Below are 16,345 nucleotides of genomic sequence, written 5' to 3'. Positions count from 1 at the left end.
GTGACTGGTAATTTTGTCTGTTATGGAACTTTTGAACCACTGAAATTATCTAATGAAACTTGAACATATCTGTCTGACTTGACAGTTTGTTTTGTTTTTTATTTCATTAAATTGCGAAAATTAATATGTAAAAAGTTTACCATCATTTTGGGGAAGAGATTGTGTATGAATTGTAATATAAGATGATTATATTGTAGCTCCTGAAATGTTGTATACATGTATTTTTCTCTTACATATTAAAACTACGAAATATAAAGATTATAAAAGTTTATTCAGGGACTGCTCTGAGCATTGCCAATGTCACAAATCAAGCGAGGACTAGCTTGCTTTTTAATATACGTGTTATTTGTGTTTCCAACAGACTGTGACCGATACATGAATTTTATATAATGTGATCTATACTCAAATTCATGGATTTTTCATATACATGTACAGTACTTAATACATTATCCACTTAACTACACCAATGTAAGTTGTCAATATACAAGTGTATTTCAGACTAGTTTTGTCATCATTTAATCAGAAGCACATATGTTATCAATTTCTTCAGCAAATGCTATAACACGGCCGGGTTCAGTGGACCCCAACAATCATGTTATAGTGGGTCACAGTGTTGTGTATGTGTGTGTGTATGTATGTATATATATAGTTAGGGTGATGATAATATTCACTTTTAAATGAGCAAAATGTTTTGATTATCAGGTGCTAACTGACTTTGTATTTTCCCCTTTAAATAGGTTTTTCCAGCACTTTTACAGCATTCAGTAAGAATGGTTTGTTAGTAGAATTTGCCTGTGAGAGGGATGGAGGTCAGCCTACGGTAACATCCATCAGTATGAAAGCTACCAACTCTACACCTACACCTATATCAGAATTTGTTTTCCAAGCAGCTGTTCCAAAAGTAAGTTTGGCTTATATTTTTGAATCACAAAAATTGACACTGAATTATACGAGACTTTGTGAATATTATGTTGTCTCTCCGCAAAGCCTGTGCAAATTGAAGATATAATATGGCTGAGAGAAATCTATATAGATTTCTTAAGAAAAATTTGAAATACAAATCATTGTATGAAATTTTTGTCGTAGAGGAAAGTAGAAATGAGTGCTTCAGAATGTCATTTTAGGTGTATGTATTCATTTTTTGTCACTTTCAGTCATTCCAAGTCCAGTTAGAGTCTCCATCAGGGAATTTTATCCCACCATTGAATGGAGGAGGAGTAACACAGCTTATAAAGGTTTCCAATCCACAGAAGGTATGTACTATAGTTTATAATGGTAGACTAAACTTTATACTTCATTCATGCCATCCTCCACCCTGCCCTCAGTCTACTTCATTCATGCCATCCTCCACCCTGCCCTCAATCTAGTGAAACATATGATGTTGGGATGTCTAGCTGTATGTTACTATTTTTATTTCTGCACAATAACTTGAGTTCTCCATCAATGACAGCTGCCAAACTTTGTGGATGGCAACTATTTGGATTTGGGAAGAAACCTATTGTTTTGGTGTCAAAAGTCAAGGTTACTGAGACTGAAAAAGAAAAATGGTTTTGCATCAATAACAGTAGTTAAACATAACATAATTTGACTGAACTCTGTGGATGAATTAGTTGGGGCAAGGAAGAAGACTGTTGAATTTAGGGTCCAAAGGTCAAAGTAACTGAAAGCATGTAAGCATCCAAGGTCAAAGGTCATTGTAACTAATAGTGTATACATAGTTATTGCAAAAAAAGATAAGTTTTACACAATAGATTGGGGCAAAAGTTTGTGGATGGCTTGTATTTGGTGCATTGAAGAAGTCTGTTTATTTTGGGATCAAAGATCAAGGTCCCTCTGAAAGAGAGAAGACTGGTGTCTGCAAAGTAGCATTATTTTACATTGCAGACCTTAACCAAACTGCATGGTTTTCACTTGGGATAAGAAAAAAACCTGTTCATTTGTGGATCAAATGGTCAACTGACAGAAAAATGGGTTTTGAGGGACAATTTTGTTTTCAATGGCAAGTTTCTTTATCAACCTTTGTGGATAGTGAGGTAATAAAGAAACCTATTATTCCTGTTTCATGTATTTAAATGTCAGAGGTCATGGTATGTTTGGTTTGAAAATAACGATCCAGGTCATTAGGATCCATTGGTCAGCCATGCCCAACTAGTGCAGACGTAGATGACTATCAAACAAAGGGCAGACCTATAATGTGCTCTTGGTACTTTAGTTTTTTCAGTGTAGAAAAGATATAAGCTTTCTAATGGATAATTATTCTAATTATAGGTTGTAAGCTAAGCTAAATCCACCATGTAGCATTAATGTTACTTATGCACCCAAGAAGAGTCATCCAGTAGGTAGAATTGTCCATGAATCTGTCTGTGTACAATAATTGCTTTGTTTACATTTTTCAGCACTTGTAAATACCATATATACTAGCTTATAAGTTGAAAAATAAACCAGCCTTATTTTAGGGCTGCAAAAAGCAAATTTCTCACACCAATTTCACATTCTTCAGCACTATTGTTGTTTTTCTTTGTAACATCTATAACTTTATATACTCCATCATACATTTTCTTTTCCCCATATTGGTGAAATACCCAAGTTTAGCAATTCATGATGTATGATATCTAATTGATTAAGTGTACTGTAATTGACAGGGCTCTGACTACTCATAAACTTGGACCAATTATTATGTACAGTTTGAGCTTGGAGTCCTTAGGAGACACTTTGTATACAGTCTTTGCAATCTCATCAAAGGATTGCCTCAGCTGAACTGATGTCAGTTGCATGGTATGATCAAAGGGACTGAACATGGCATTTAACAAGTATAAAATTCATGGCACACTCCTGTCTGCTTGGGAAAACAAAGTGCTTCTTTACATGCTAAGGATTAAGGTTATATTTATCTAATTAGATGCTCTATCAAGACATTATGATTTGAAAAAAATGCAGTTTCGTTTACAAACTAAGGGAGTAAGGTCGTGCTTTAATTTTGTTGTCTCACCCTTACTCTGCATTTATAATTTTTTTAGTAAATAAAGGCTAATTTGCGAGTATATATGGTAAATAAGTCTTTAGTGGAATCATTTTGATATTAAGAACATAATATGAAAATAGGCTTTCCTTATTCCCTGCGTCAATCTTGCACTCAGTTGCCTGCATGTGTGAGGCTGTTGGTGTCCATCCATCCATAAAAACAAAAATGTAAACACTTGTCCTGCAGTTTTTGACAAGTTACCATAAAATCTGGTAAATATTATTGTCATCATGTAAAGATGCATATTTTGAGCATTTGCCATTTTTGACATGCAGTTTAATACGTACATGACAAATACTTCTGAACGTCATTGGCCTCGCAGATTTCAGTAATTTGTTACGAAACTTGGTGTATGTCATGGTCATCATTTAAAGATATGCAATTTCTTTTTGTGTTGTTACACATTTTGATTTTCAACTGTATGCATGGTACAACAGAACCTTGTCGATGCAGTTTGTCTCGTAGATTTGAATGTATTGCCATGAAACTTGCATTGTGCATATAGACAAATCATTCAGCTTCTGAAATATTTTGTTACGGTTATTGATTTGTTTTTATTACATGGAGACTTCAAAAGTGTAGAACAGGATCTTGTGAATGCAGCAAGTCATACATTTTAATGGATCACAATGAAACTTTGTTATTGTCAGCACTTGAAGATATGCATATCAACAAATTACTGTCTGGGTCCCCGAGTGGCCGAGTGGTCTAAAGCGCTCAACGTTACGGATCACTGCCATCTCACCTCTGTCTGCGTGAGTTCGAGTCTCAAACTCGGCTAACATGGGTACGTGAGAAAGCCTGCCAGTAGCTTCTCATGGGTGTGGTTTTCCCAGGGTTTTCCAGGGTTCTTCCTCCACAATTATACTGGCTGCCATGTATAGCCGATCTTGTGCTGAAAAATGGCATTAAACCCTACAACAACAACAACAAATTACTCCCTCTTGCAATTATTTTGGAGTTATTGCCCTTTTTGTGTTGCAAGTGACTGCATGGGTGAACATTTTCCCTATAGAAATGGAAGTGAGTATTGGACAAGATGCCTAATACAATTTCCTGTTTTTCTCAATTCATGTAAATATAGTCATTTCACTGTAGGGGAGTGGAGGGTTGGGGGAGAGGCTTTTAAGAGTCTTCCACAAAATACGAGCAAGCCCAGCTGTATTGCCAATTTTCCATCTTCCACTAGACATCAGCAACAGAAGTGAATAGTGACAGTGTCTGTAGGGCATATTTTTTTATGTATGTACACCATTAATCAGTTTTGTGGTTGTCATATATATTCAGTGTAATTTTTACAGAAAACGTTAAAATATGGGGCAAGTATATTATGTGCCATTCATGGTCTTAACCTGGGGATGGTGTGCATTAGAGGCAATGGTACATTTATGTAAGCAGATAATGCACCATTGCTTCAGTTTTTGAGACTTGTGAATGTTTTTCTTCTGGTATCTAAATAAGATGTGCAGCATTGCAGTGTGTGGGAAAAGCACTTGTAATCTTGGACAAATCTTGTAACATTTTTATCACCTAATAAAAGATAATATTTACTTGGTTGGGTTTGGTCATTTACACTTTCTCTGTTTAAAAGTTATGAAATCCAAGGCATCACTATCAGTTTTTAATGTAAATTTCACACTGCAAGTTTGTTCTTATGTGTGCTGAATAAATTAATAGCTCAAGATTTACATAAATATTATTTTTCTATCACCAATTTAGTAGATGAGGCATATTAGACTAAATTAAAATTCTCAGTCAGACATTGCCTAGAACTATTTTAAAAAATTCTTCACAAATTCACTTTTCGTCATAAATTTACTAATATACAGATATAAAGTGTTGTCTTTAGCAGTTTTTTTTATATGTAATTAACACTAAAGACATTCGTTGTTATCATATCCATTGTAACTGATTTTTTTAAAATTGTTCTTCCAGCAATCTATTCGAATGCGGATTCGACTGACCTACAAACATAATGGTACCTCACTGACTGAGATGGGAGAAGTAAATTCCTTTCCACCAGAACTGTGGCAATAGCATTCCGTGAACTTATGTCAGATCTCCTAATAAATACAATCGAAAGTCAGAATGGATACAAAGATCCATGTATTCGTCTTAAAGATTGACGGTCTAGGAGCGGACATTGAAGACCCTATGTCCATGAACAGAATATTTATCTGCAAGAGATTTTTGTAATAGCAGATTTTTATGTATGATATTTGCAGAGGATCAAACTGATTAACTTTATAATCATCTCACATACAAGTGGTCACATAAAAGTGGTGACAATAAGTGCAATTCTGTTCAAAGAATGCATTAATCAATCAAAGTGGAAATATCTAATACATGTAATTGGAAGTCGTCATGTGATGGTGGTGCCCCTGAAGGACTGTATCATATACTCTCAGCTATGGAAGAGTGCCAAAGGCCATTTTTAGCATGTTGACTTTCACTGTTTGTCAAAGTGGGAAACTAGCATTGTTAACAAAAAATATTGTTCTTTCCCCCCACATCATGGTGTAGAAGCTCTATATTAATCCCCTTTTCCATCTGTCTGTCTGTCCATTCATACTTTTCATAGCCAGCATAGCTCTGCAACCCATACAATACTTAAATTCGATTTGGTAGATGAATTGCATCTTACATGTAGAATTGCTTGTTAAAGTTTTACTCGTTTTCAGGTCCGGTTTTGATCAAGTTATTGCCCTTTTTCCCATTAATATAGAATTTTTAGGAACCATTGATCTTCTGATGGTGTATGTTTTGTCTCTTGGCCTTTTTTTGTCAACATTTTGTATAAAGTTATACCCCTTGGCAATCAACTTCAAATCTTCACATTGCTTTTAAACAGCAAGTGCAAGAGTTGTTCAATTTATGATGTAATTTGGTATGAATATTGTTTTATAGACCTGAGTTCTTTTATGGGTTTAATCCCAGTCAGAATAGTTTGATCCCCTTCTTGCTTAACCTCCTGACAATGCTTTCTGCAAGATAATCAGTTTTTGTTGTTGTTCTTGAAGGCGACCAAATTTGGTATGTGGCATCAGATTTATGGGACTTTGAATGAATTTGATTTACAATGTTCAACAGCATTATTTACCGAAGTTATTCTAATTGGTTTCCACACCATAATTTTTATAAGGTTTGTAGGTTTAACACTATTTATCAGCAGATGGTGGCCAGTATATTTGGTGCAGGAAAAACCCATGAAGAACCATCGATCAATGAGAAGCTGCTGGCAAGCTTTCTCACATACCCACATTTGCCAAACGCGATTCTTGAACCCATTGGATAGAGGTCGATGTCAGTGATCTGTAAACGTGAGGATCTTAGACCACTCTCCACCTGGGTCCCATATAAAGCTTTGTTGGATTTCATCCATATGCGACATGTCGTACCTACTATCTATCTCAAGATATAGTGATCATTGTCCTTCTACATAATGCTCAAATAAACATGTAACAACATTTTTTGTTTTTAAAAAAAAACCTATTCTGGTGACATCTCATAGTTGCCTTTTATTAATTACTGATGATACATTGGAATTAATCAGACTATACTTTCTGATCCACAAATGATATTGTGGCCAGGTTCATTGTCTGGTGTAATAGCTCAATAATTCATCTTTTGAGTTGATCACATACAGTGAGTTTTACTGTTATGCTTCTATGCACCAGAGTGTAAGCAAAATAGAACTTTACTTTTTGTAGATATGTAGACAAATGGTAGTGATGGCTACAAGACAGATGCAAGAAATGTCTTTGAGATCTGTATGTTACAGTTTGTGCATAACTTTGGATGGTATTACAATCTGTCAACTTGGGGTATACTGTATATTGCATATATAGAAACCCATTGATGCCAAATGTTTAAAAATTTGTAAGATTTGTAACTAAGTCGGCCTTAAATAAATACATAGTTAAGTACAGAAATTCATTGATATGATATAGACACTGTCATGCTTTAATGCTTTCGAACATTTATTCAGTAGATTTACTCAGCTAGAAGTTATTTTTCAACAAGACCATTTTACTAAACTCCAACAGAAAAGTACTTTTACAAAAAATCAAGAAAACTTGTATGTTGAAAATTGCTCATTTTTATGACAAATAATTTTGATAAGTATACATTAAAATTGTGTGCACAGAAAGAAGACCCATTTTCTGTAATGCATAATATTCTACTTTTGTTATGCAGATGGTAACAAAGTAGCTCTGTAAACTCAAGATTATTAAAAAGATTATTTAAAATCTAATGCTAACTTTAGGGATTAAAATGAGTTTGCTGTCGGTTCTTATTTTGCAGCTCCATACTAAGGCTTCTGCAACTTACCAGAATTGTTAAACGTGTACACAGTTTATAACAACCAAAATGGTTCACTTGCATCAAAATGTTTAGAAACTTAACCCTCCCGCCACCCCCAATCTATGAATTAAGCCTACTGAAGAGCTTACACTATTATACTGGGTAGGGTCTTGATCCGCTTGCAATCGTGTCATTTGTTGTACATCTTTTAACTCGTATTTTGACTGGATTTTGTTTGTAATTCACCTCTTTAATGCATATATATTAAAACATCCCTTGAATTGTCATGATATTGTTTCTTGCTGTGATGTAGATGTACGCGATAAAATATTGGATCCGGACATACTGCCTGGACATGTGCATAGGATATTTTTGTAGAATCTACAATGGCTAAAAACTATGAAGTGGCTAACAAACTGGAAATAGTGTTTCTTTAAAATAAAATGTTACTTATCAAAGGCTCTGTAAACAAATATGTTGCTTAAAGGTAAATGCTTTATTTTAAAGATGTTTTGTCATCATTGTCGGTGAATAAACCCAATGTGTAATCTTGTCACTGTTCTGTAATTTGCACTCTAAACATTTCTCATAATTTAAATAATTTTTCCCAAGTTTTGCCATATTAGATATGAGTATATGATACTTTAAGAAAAGAAAAGAAAAGAAAAATCCAACTTTAAAACTATCCTCTTAAGCAAAGCTGTGGAAATATATAATTTAATTGGAACTAGTAGTCCCTGAATCAAATTAGTGTTTGGTTACGTGTTTACAGATTTGTTTTGTTGTTGTATGGGTTAAATGCCATTTATCAGCACACAGTAAGCTATACATGGCAGACATTATAACTGGTGGAAAAAGCACCTGGAAAAACCCTGGTAAGAACCACCAACCCACAGGAAGCTGTTGGCAAACATTCTTACATACCTACACTGGACAAGCTCACGACTTGGACCCACACAGACAGGTGAGATGTTAGTGATCGGTAAAGGCAAGCACTTGGACCACTTGGCCACCCAGGGCCTCTTCAGATTTTGTAAAATGATTACAGGCAGTAAACTAAACTAAACCACTTGAATGTAATATTACTATATATTGTGTGTGAACTTATTTTTAATCTAATGGGTAAAATGGATTTGCTGTTGCAAAAAAAAGCCATCTAACTCATGCAGCAGGAGAAAAAATAAAACCAGAAAAATATTGAGCTTGAACTAATATTACTTGTTAGTGGAGGTGCATTCAAGTTCAGAGAGAAGGCTTACTTTGCTGCAGATCTGTATGGATAGATGGTTACAACCAAATTTAGAACTTCAATTGGAAATCATGTTAGAAATCCTGAATTTAATGTGGTTTTGTCTAAACATTAAAATATTTTGCCTTCTACGAAATTGGTTCATGCTGAAAAAAATCATGTTGCATTTTGCTCAGCTCTTTAATTTCACATGGTGGAAGGCCTATGAACTGATACACTGCACATCAGTTTTGGATACACTGTATGACTGTTATCATTTGGCACTGAAAATTTTGTTTCAGTTACATGTTAGAGTTTGTAAAGATGGCAATTTTTTTATGATGTGGTTTGTAATAGTATGGATTTAGTACATATTTATTGCTGTAGTTGGTAACAGGGGATTTTTAGCGTACATTTTTTTTAAATCCACACTTTAGTAATGGGATATTATGACACCCTCTATTTTTCAACCTATTTATCTGTAACAACATCTTTTAAACTCACAGGAAGGAAGTTCATTAAACTCAGTAAATAGGATGTCCATGTGGGGACCATATGTGAGGTGGCTGTTACCTTTTGGTCTCTGCTCTGGTATCCATAGGGAGAGGTCATGCATTCATATGAGAACACACAATATGTGTAATAGATATTACATTAAAATTTCTGGGTCACATTTAATGGGATGGAGATGGATATCATAAAAAGATTTGTGGTTCACCATGAAAGTAGCTTTTTTTTCTTCCTTTTTTTGAGTCATTAGATGTAATAGATTTGTTTTATGTTAGATCCAGACCAACTTTTAAAGGGAGGCAATTCGTAACATTTACTGTTCTGTACTGTAATTGTCTCCAGATATTCTGTTTTTGCCCCCCAACACATCCATGTATAGGTGCTGAAAGCAACCAATACATACATTTTCCCACCAATCCAAGTTGTGGCTTTGCATCAGATAAGGGGGGGATCTAAATTTAATTTATATGTTTGGGATTATTTTTTTAAATCGAAGTACAGGAAATAGGCAATACTGTGTGGATGCACTTTGTTTTACACCTAGGCTGAAGAAAGGCCTCTTTACTTGCCACTTGATTAAAACAACAGCATTGGTCATGTGTGTTTAACATCTTGAGGTTTTGTCTGTGAGCTTTTGCAAAATGTCCTTTAACTGCCATATAAATAAATGTGCACTATCTCATTTGTTAAACATTGTAGATCTTTTGATGTTATTTTTTGGAACAGATAACCAATTAAACAGGCACAACCACACAAATGTCTCCTTTTATAAAATTGTAATAACGGTTCCAGCAAATTACCAATGAGGGCAACCTGCCATGCCATTCATTCTAGTGCAATGAATAAATAAATAAATTTTTTTCCATTTATTAAACTTTTTTATTAAGAAATGTGCTCAAGTCACTTCCCATCAGAAATATTCATAGATCCAGATTATCTTTTTGCTGCAACTGACACAAACTGGCTTGTTTAAAATAGGTCTGCAACTGAGGGTCATAAAGTGATATGCATAAATGCAATGATGTTCACATGCATATTTATTCAGTGTTACAAACATTAGTCAGCATTTTTCTTTCTTCAGAAGTTGTCAGAATGACCTGTACCCTGGAGTATCATTATCACCCAAAATGATGGACGGTAATTTAAATTTACGGTGCACATGAATGCCAGAAATAAGGTTATGAAATCTTGCATCTCTTGCAAGTTGCTAGTATAAGTGAGTCTTGTAGTTTTATGCATTGTGCTTTAAAAACAAATTCAAGAGCTTTTAGTATGTTGTGTAGTAATGCTGTCACTACATTGTTTGGAGAATTTTTCATGATCATGTGGATCAATTTCCCATGAGAAACCTTACAAGTTAATATGGCATGACCAACACATACCAGCATGTATACACTTTCTTTCTCAGTGTATATGATGTTCTGTGTCAGTGCATGTCATGTTCTTTCTCAGTGTAGATGATGTTCTTAGTGTATATGATACATCTCCAGACAGTTAATGGATGTAGAATAAGCCCAATGCACTGTCAAGCAAGATGCAAGAATCCACTAATGGAGGCAACCTTTTTGCCCTGGCATTTGTTTCATATGATGATGTTCCAACTGAAGAGGTCTTTAACTTTTTAAAAGTGTTTGGTTTATAACTAAAATGGGACATTGCATTTAAAGATTTTACCCATTTTAGGCTTTATTTTTGTTAGATCTACTGGTCATAGACCAAAAGAGCTTATGGGATGGTCAGCATGTCATCCATCTGACTGTTGGCACAAAGCTTGTTATCGCTACTCCTCCTAAACTACTTTGTGGATTGCCTTGAAACTTTACAAACACATTCATCCCAGGATCTAGTTGGTCCTAAATGAAAATGGTGCTGATTGCAAATCCAAATATTGCCACTACATTGGCCATCTTGAAAATCTGGTTATTTCGACTCCTCTTGAAAGGATGGTCATCTCAACAGATGTACTTTCACTAAAATACTAGTTGGTTCTAAATGAAAATGATGTCTGTGCTATCCGTATGGTCACAACGGTAATCATTTTGAAAATCTTACCACTACTTCTGAATGGATGGTCATATCAACATAGAGATTTCACTAAAAGACTTCTTGGGATGTCTAGTTGGTTGATCCTAAAGGAAACTGGTGCTTATGAGGGGTCCTGATTGAAAATATCCCTACTACATCAATGGTCATATTAACATGGGGGTTTTCACTAAAAGGTTTTTCTGGTTGCTTCTAAGTAAAAATGGTGCTGATCTTAAGTCCAGTATGGCCTCTGCAGCAGCCATTTTCAAAATCTTGTGGCAGTTCATCATGAACATAGTTGTACTGATTTAGGGTTTTCACCAAAGGATTTCTTGTAATGTCCAAAATGGTTTAAATGAACATGGTGTTGGTCTGACATCTAGTATGGCCACTGCACACAGGCCATCTTGAAAATCTTAGCACTACTATTTCTGAATGGATAGGTGTATCAGTTTGAGGTTTTAACCAAAAGATTTATTGTCTTGGTTCTAAATATAAATGGTACCAATCTAACATCAATATTGCCACAACAGCAGCCATCTAGATAATCTTTTTTTGGCTAATCATCCTGAACAGAAAGTCATACTAATTTGGGGTTTTAAGGCTTCTTACAATGTCTTCTTGATCCTAAATGATGGCTGATATATGCTCTAAAATGGGTGCCACAATGGTTGGCACAAAAATCTTGTCACTACTTCTGAAGTAGTGGTTGTATTGTCATGGGCTTTTCACTAAAAGACTTTCTTGTAATGTTTTGATCTTAAAATGGTGCTCATCTGACATCCATCATATGTCATGTTAGCTACACCTTTTTGAGGGTAAATTAATTTTAAGATGGGGGGTTTCATCACAAGAGTTCTTGTGGCATCTGCTTTGTCCTAACCCTCAGTATGACCAACATGGTGGCTGTCTTAAAAATATTGCTATCACTGCTCCCAAGTGGATGGTTATATCAACATGGTGTTTTCATCAGTAGATCTCTTAACATACCTAGCTTATCTTAATGAAAATAGTGCCATTTGCACATCATTGTCACTTCTATGATGGCTGTTGTGAAAATCTTGTCGTCACTGCTCCCCCTGATTATGACATGAGGTTTTGATCAGAAGACATTTAATGATATCTACTTGGTCCAAAATGAAAATGGTAACAATCTGACTAATATGTCCACGACAGCTGCTACTTTAAACATTTTGTTATCACTGATGAATATCAAAGGTTTTAACACTCCACAATTTAAAAGAAGAAATGGTTTTATCTTGAATTCCTAGAAATTCTTTTTGCCCAGTGGAGCGTTAGTCCCTTCAAGGAACTCTTGTTTTATTTCCCCATTTCTGGGACACTTTTCAGATTTATTTGGCACTGAATATCCAGGATAATGATGTGTGGCACTGAATATCCAGGATAACGATGTGTCATTAGATCTGTAACATCATATAAATACATGAAATTTGTTATATTTATAAATCTTGTTTATCACAGAATGTTACAACCAGTCCATTTAATTGATTTACCCTGACATAGTACACCCTATCAAGTTCATTCAACTATGCTTCTGTTTATAGCTCACCAAGCTGTATGGCCACATGAAGTTTATGGTATGGTCCTTCATTGTGCATCATGTGTGTCTGTTCATATCTGCTATTTACATCTTTATCAGAAACCTTTCAACAGAATTGAACCAAAAATGATTGCAAGCATCTTGGCATAAAACTCTTTGATGTTTGTTCAAATGATGCTGTTCCGCCATCAAATATGGCCACCATTACTAAAAATAGAAAAAAAAAGTTGAAACAACTTTGATTCATTGTTCAACAGCATTTGATAAATTTTGATAAAAAAGCATCCTGGTATGAAGATCTGTTAAATTTGTTCAGATGATGCCAGTCTGCCACAAAATATTCATTTGTACTAAAACCAAGAAAAACTCTTTCAGCAATTTCCAAAAACAGCTCAACAGAATTTTACATAAAGTATTCTGGCATATGTGGGTCAAAGTTTACAAATGATGCAACTAACCAAGTGAGCAGAATCAGGTCCAGTTTGGCCTCTTGTTAATTTTGTGAAGTTGTCAGTCTTTATCGTGAACCAATGATACCAACAAGTTAAAGTTATATTGAGCTTTTTGTTTGATTCAGAAGTCATTGTGGTTAAATCACTCATGGATCTGTCTGTGTGTGTGTGTGTATGATTTATTTACATGCATGTGAATATTTTAAGCTGTAGCATATATCTGTAATATATATAAATGAATCAATGTGATTGATTAATGCTGTAAATAATCTTGAACCAATGGTATATGTAATTATGTCAATTCATTTTATTATGTATTAAAAGAAGGATGTTAATGAAATGCCTGATACATAAGGACAGCATAATTCATCACATAACAGATCTTGAATGAACTGTAATGATTTGATAAAGATAATTCTGAACACTTATCAGGCTCTTTTCCCAGACAATAAATTTATGGTTAACACATCTTCACTCTTGAATTCATTACTACCAAATCTGAACTTTTACTAAGATGGTAGTGTATAATGTATGCTCAAGTAAATGCTATATGTTTTACATGTATATTTGTTTGGGTAGTTCACCAGAATGCTGCCTGGAAGCTGCTTGTGTTGTTATTATTTACAGTATTCCATATAATACTCGCACATGCCTTAAAAAGCACACATCTCCATTGTGAGCCAAAATTTGCTTTTAAATATTAATTACTGATTATTAATTAATGTTCAGATTAGTCAGTAGCAGCATTTTTACATGTGCATATTGTAATGTACAAGTAATAAACAAGACGTTCATAAAACTGGCTTTATTTTCTGTTTGCCAGGTAATAACATGTAGATGTGAAGTTTAATGGGACAAAAGCTGAATTTGTTTTCGAGTCTCGTGTTTTTTTTTTATTGGCAGTTGACTTTAGTTTTGCTGTCACAGGCTGGTTCTTGAATTCTTGAAAACTTGTTGGTTGTTCTTGCAGAAGCTATGTAACAAGACCAGGAAGAATGACACTGTAAAAATGGCAACCAATTCCTGCTCTTAAACCTCCTATAGATAATTAATAAAAACCAGTTATTTTAGCACTAATCTTGGTTGTTTTTACACGGCAAGTAGAAAATAGTAACCAGTTTGATTGCTGTCTTGTTTATTACTCAAACAGTATGAACTAATTTATTGTGGAAAAACACCATCATTAGGTAATCTCAGATGCTCAGGGCTGGAAAAGTTTAATTTCTTCTCACTTGCCCACCAGACATTTCAAAATAAAGTTGACTTAACCAGCATTTTTTTTCTCCATAAAATGTTCTTTTTAAAACGTAAAAACCCTTATATTGCCATAAATATTTTAAATACCATTTGCAAATTTGGGAATGCCTTTATTAAGTAAATTTGTTAGAGTATTGGTTTGGAGGCATGAACTCCATATGATTTCCATCTAAAATTTTCAAAAAGGCAATTGTTTAGCTGTAATAAACAAGTCAACTTAATATTACTTTTGGGTTTTTTTTATAGCATGCATGTATAAAACAGTACTGAACCCTTATTTTGGTCTTTTGGTTTTCTTTGTTCTTCTTGCAGTTGTTATTACTTCTCAATGCACTGCACTTTCTTGATTTTGTGTGATCCTAAAATAACGGAACAAAGATACTGGGAACAAATTTGTGTATATAATCATGAAGAAACTCATTCATTGTAGGAAAAAAACTTAAGAGGATTATTTTGGCTTTAATTTAGTTATCCAGATTATCTGTTCATCATTATTTGATTCAACTGAAAAATCTAGCTCATCAACATCAATTGATGCTGAAATTGTTTTTCAACTTAGCACAAGGCATGTTGTCCAATCAACCTAAATATTGCTCAGCTAATTAACCAGTCCCATGTTAATTCTTCTGACACTGAAACTGTACATTTATCTGGGACTTTAAATTTAAAACGCTGTAAAATAACATTAATTCATATATGATGAAAAATTATGAATGGACTGGTTTTTATTTGTCCACAACCATTGTGTTATAGATAAAATGCAACATGTCTTAGAACAAATATCGATCAGCATTTGTGGGTGGGGTAATTTTTTTATTGTGCAAACCATCCTAATGTTCCTGTTCATTGTGATGTACAGAATGTGCTGGTTGCATGCAAATGAAAACCATGTTTATTGATAATTTTGTCTCATGAATAAAATTGTTTTGTCAATATTTTGCATTGATTTTAAAGATGTAGGTACTATAAGGTTGTTCTGGCCCAAAAATCTAAAATTTTCAGTAAAGTTGTTGATCCGAGTAAACCATGGCAAAAAATAACACTTGCAATTGATCTTCGAAAATTTAGATATGACATCACAATCTTTCACTAGAACATTGTACATGTGAAAAAAGAGAAAGATTAAGTCCATCATCATACATTAATGCATAATGCATATTATCACTATAACGATGTAAACTATTTACTTACTTAAACTGGACATTCTGCTAAAATGAATCCATGCATTAGATACAATTCAGAGACATTCAGCATTAATAAACTGTTACAGAAAAGTTTTTCCCCCAGTATGTTCATGGGTTGCATTATTTATGAATGTCATAAAAATATAAAGGACAAAGTTGGATTAAAGCAGATTTTGAAAATGTTCTGTTTCTTTAGAAACCTTGAAAACAATACCAGAGCATCCAAGAACAATTTTATTTTTTAATGGACAATTTCTTAGAAACCATTAAACATGTCAATTTCTTGTGTTTTTGTTTGTGCTCCTCGACGAAAAGCAAAATGAAGACAAACTGTTTAGTGCAAATCTGAATATTGGAAAGATGGTAGCTAAATATAGAGGAGGTGCATGAAGGAAATGGATAAACAAGAACCAAAAGCAGCTTATTGTATTATTGTTCTAACTGGGATGATAAGGAATGATGTTAGAAATGATAATTATTATGCATCTCTTACCTACCTAGATCATTTTAATATCATTTATTGTTTTAATTTGTAGACTATTGCTCCTGTATGAAAATTCACAATCTTGAACTCTATTAAGCAGCATCAGAATTTAATATCAGACATGCAAACCCTAATGTCTCAGTAAGGCAGTTTATTTTTTTCCGTAAGTTTAACCAGTTTTCAGCAAGGTGTAGCAAAATATCATGTACTGCTACTGTGAAGTTGGAAAAGGTGTATTTAAAACGTTAGTATTCCAAACATGCATCGACAGTAAACGTGTTTGTCTGATCAACTTGCGCTCTCTCTCTCTCTCTATA

At 34.1% G+C, this 16,345-nt stretch overlaps 1 protein-coding gene across 5 annotated transcripts in view; it reads left to right on the top strand.

Moving 5' to 3' along the window:
- Positions 1 to 15,295, top strand: part of LOC149783061 (AP-1 complex subunit gamma-1-like) — a 97,462-nt gene extending 82,167 nt beyond the window's left edge. For all 5 annotated transcript variants that reach the window (XM_089934659.1, XM_089934658.1, XM_089934660.1 and 2 more), the window contains 3 exons: positions 738 to 901; positions 1,155 to 1,253; positions 4,958 to 15,295. In XM_089934659.1, coding sequence (XP_089790785.1) covers positions 738 to 901; positions 1,155 to 1,253; positions 4,958 to 5,059 — 365 coding nt within the window. In that variant the 3' untranslated portion in view covers positions 5,060 to 15,295. The remainder of the gene's footprint in view (positions 1 to 737; positions 902 to 1,154; positions 1,254 to 4,957) is intronic.
- Positions 15,296 to 16,345: the final 1,050 nt, after the last annotated feature.

The sequence above is a fragment of the Sinohyriopsis cumingii genome, chromosome 15 (genome assembly GCF_028554795.1).
Source record: "Sinohyriopsis cumingii isolate HCF-2022 chromosome 15, ASM2855479v2, whole genome shotgun sequence".
In the NCBI taxonomy this organism is placed as follows: domain Eukaryota; kingdom Metazoa; phylum Mollusca; class Bivalvia; order Unionida; family Unionidae; genus Sinohyriopsis; species Sinohyriopsis cumingii.
Note: the sequence above shows the minus strand (reverse complement) of the source record. Positions and strands in the feature narration are given on the sequence as shown.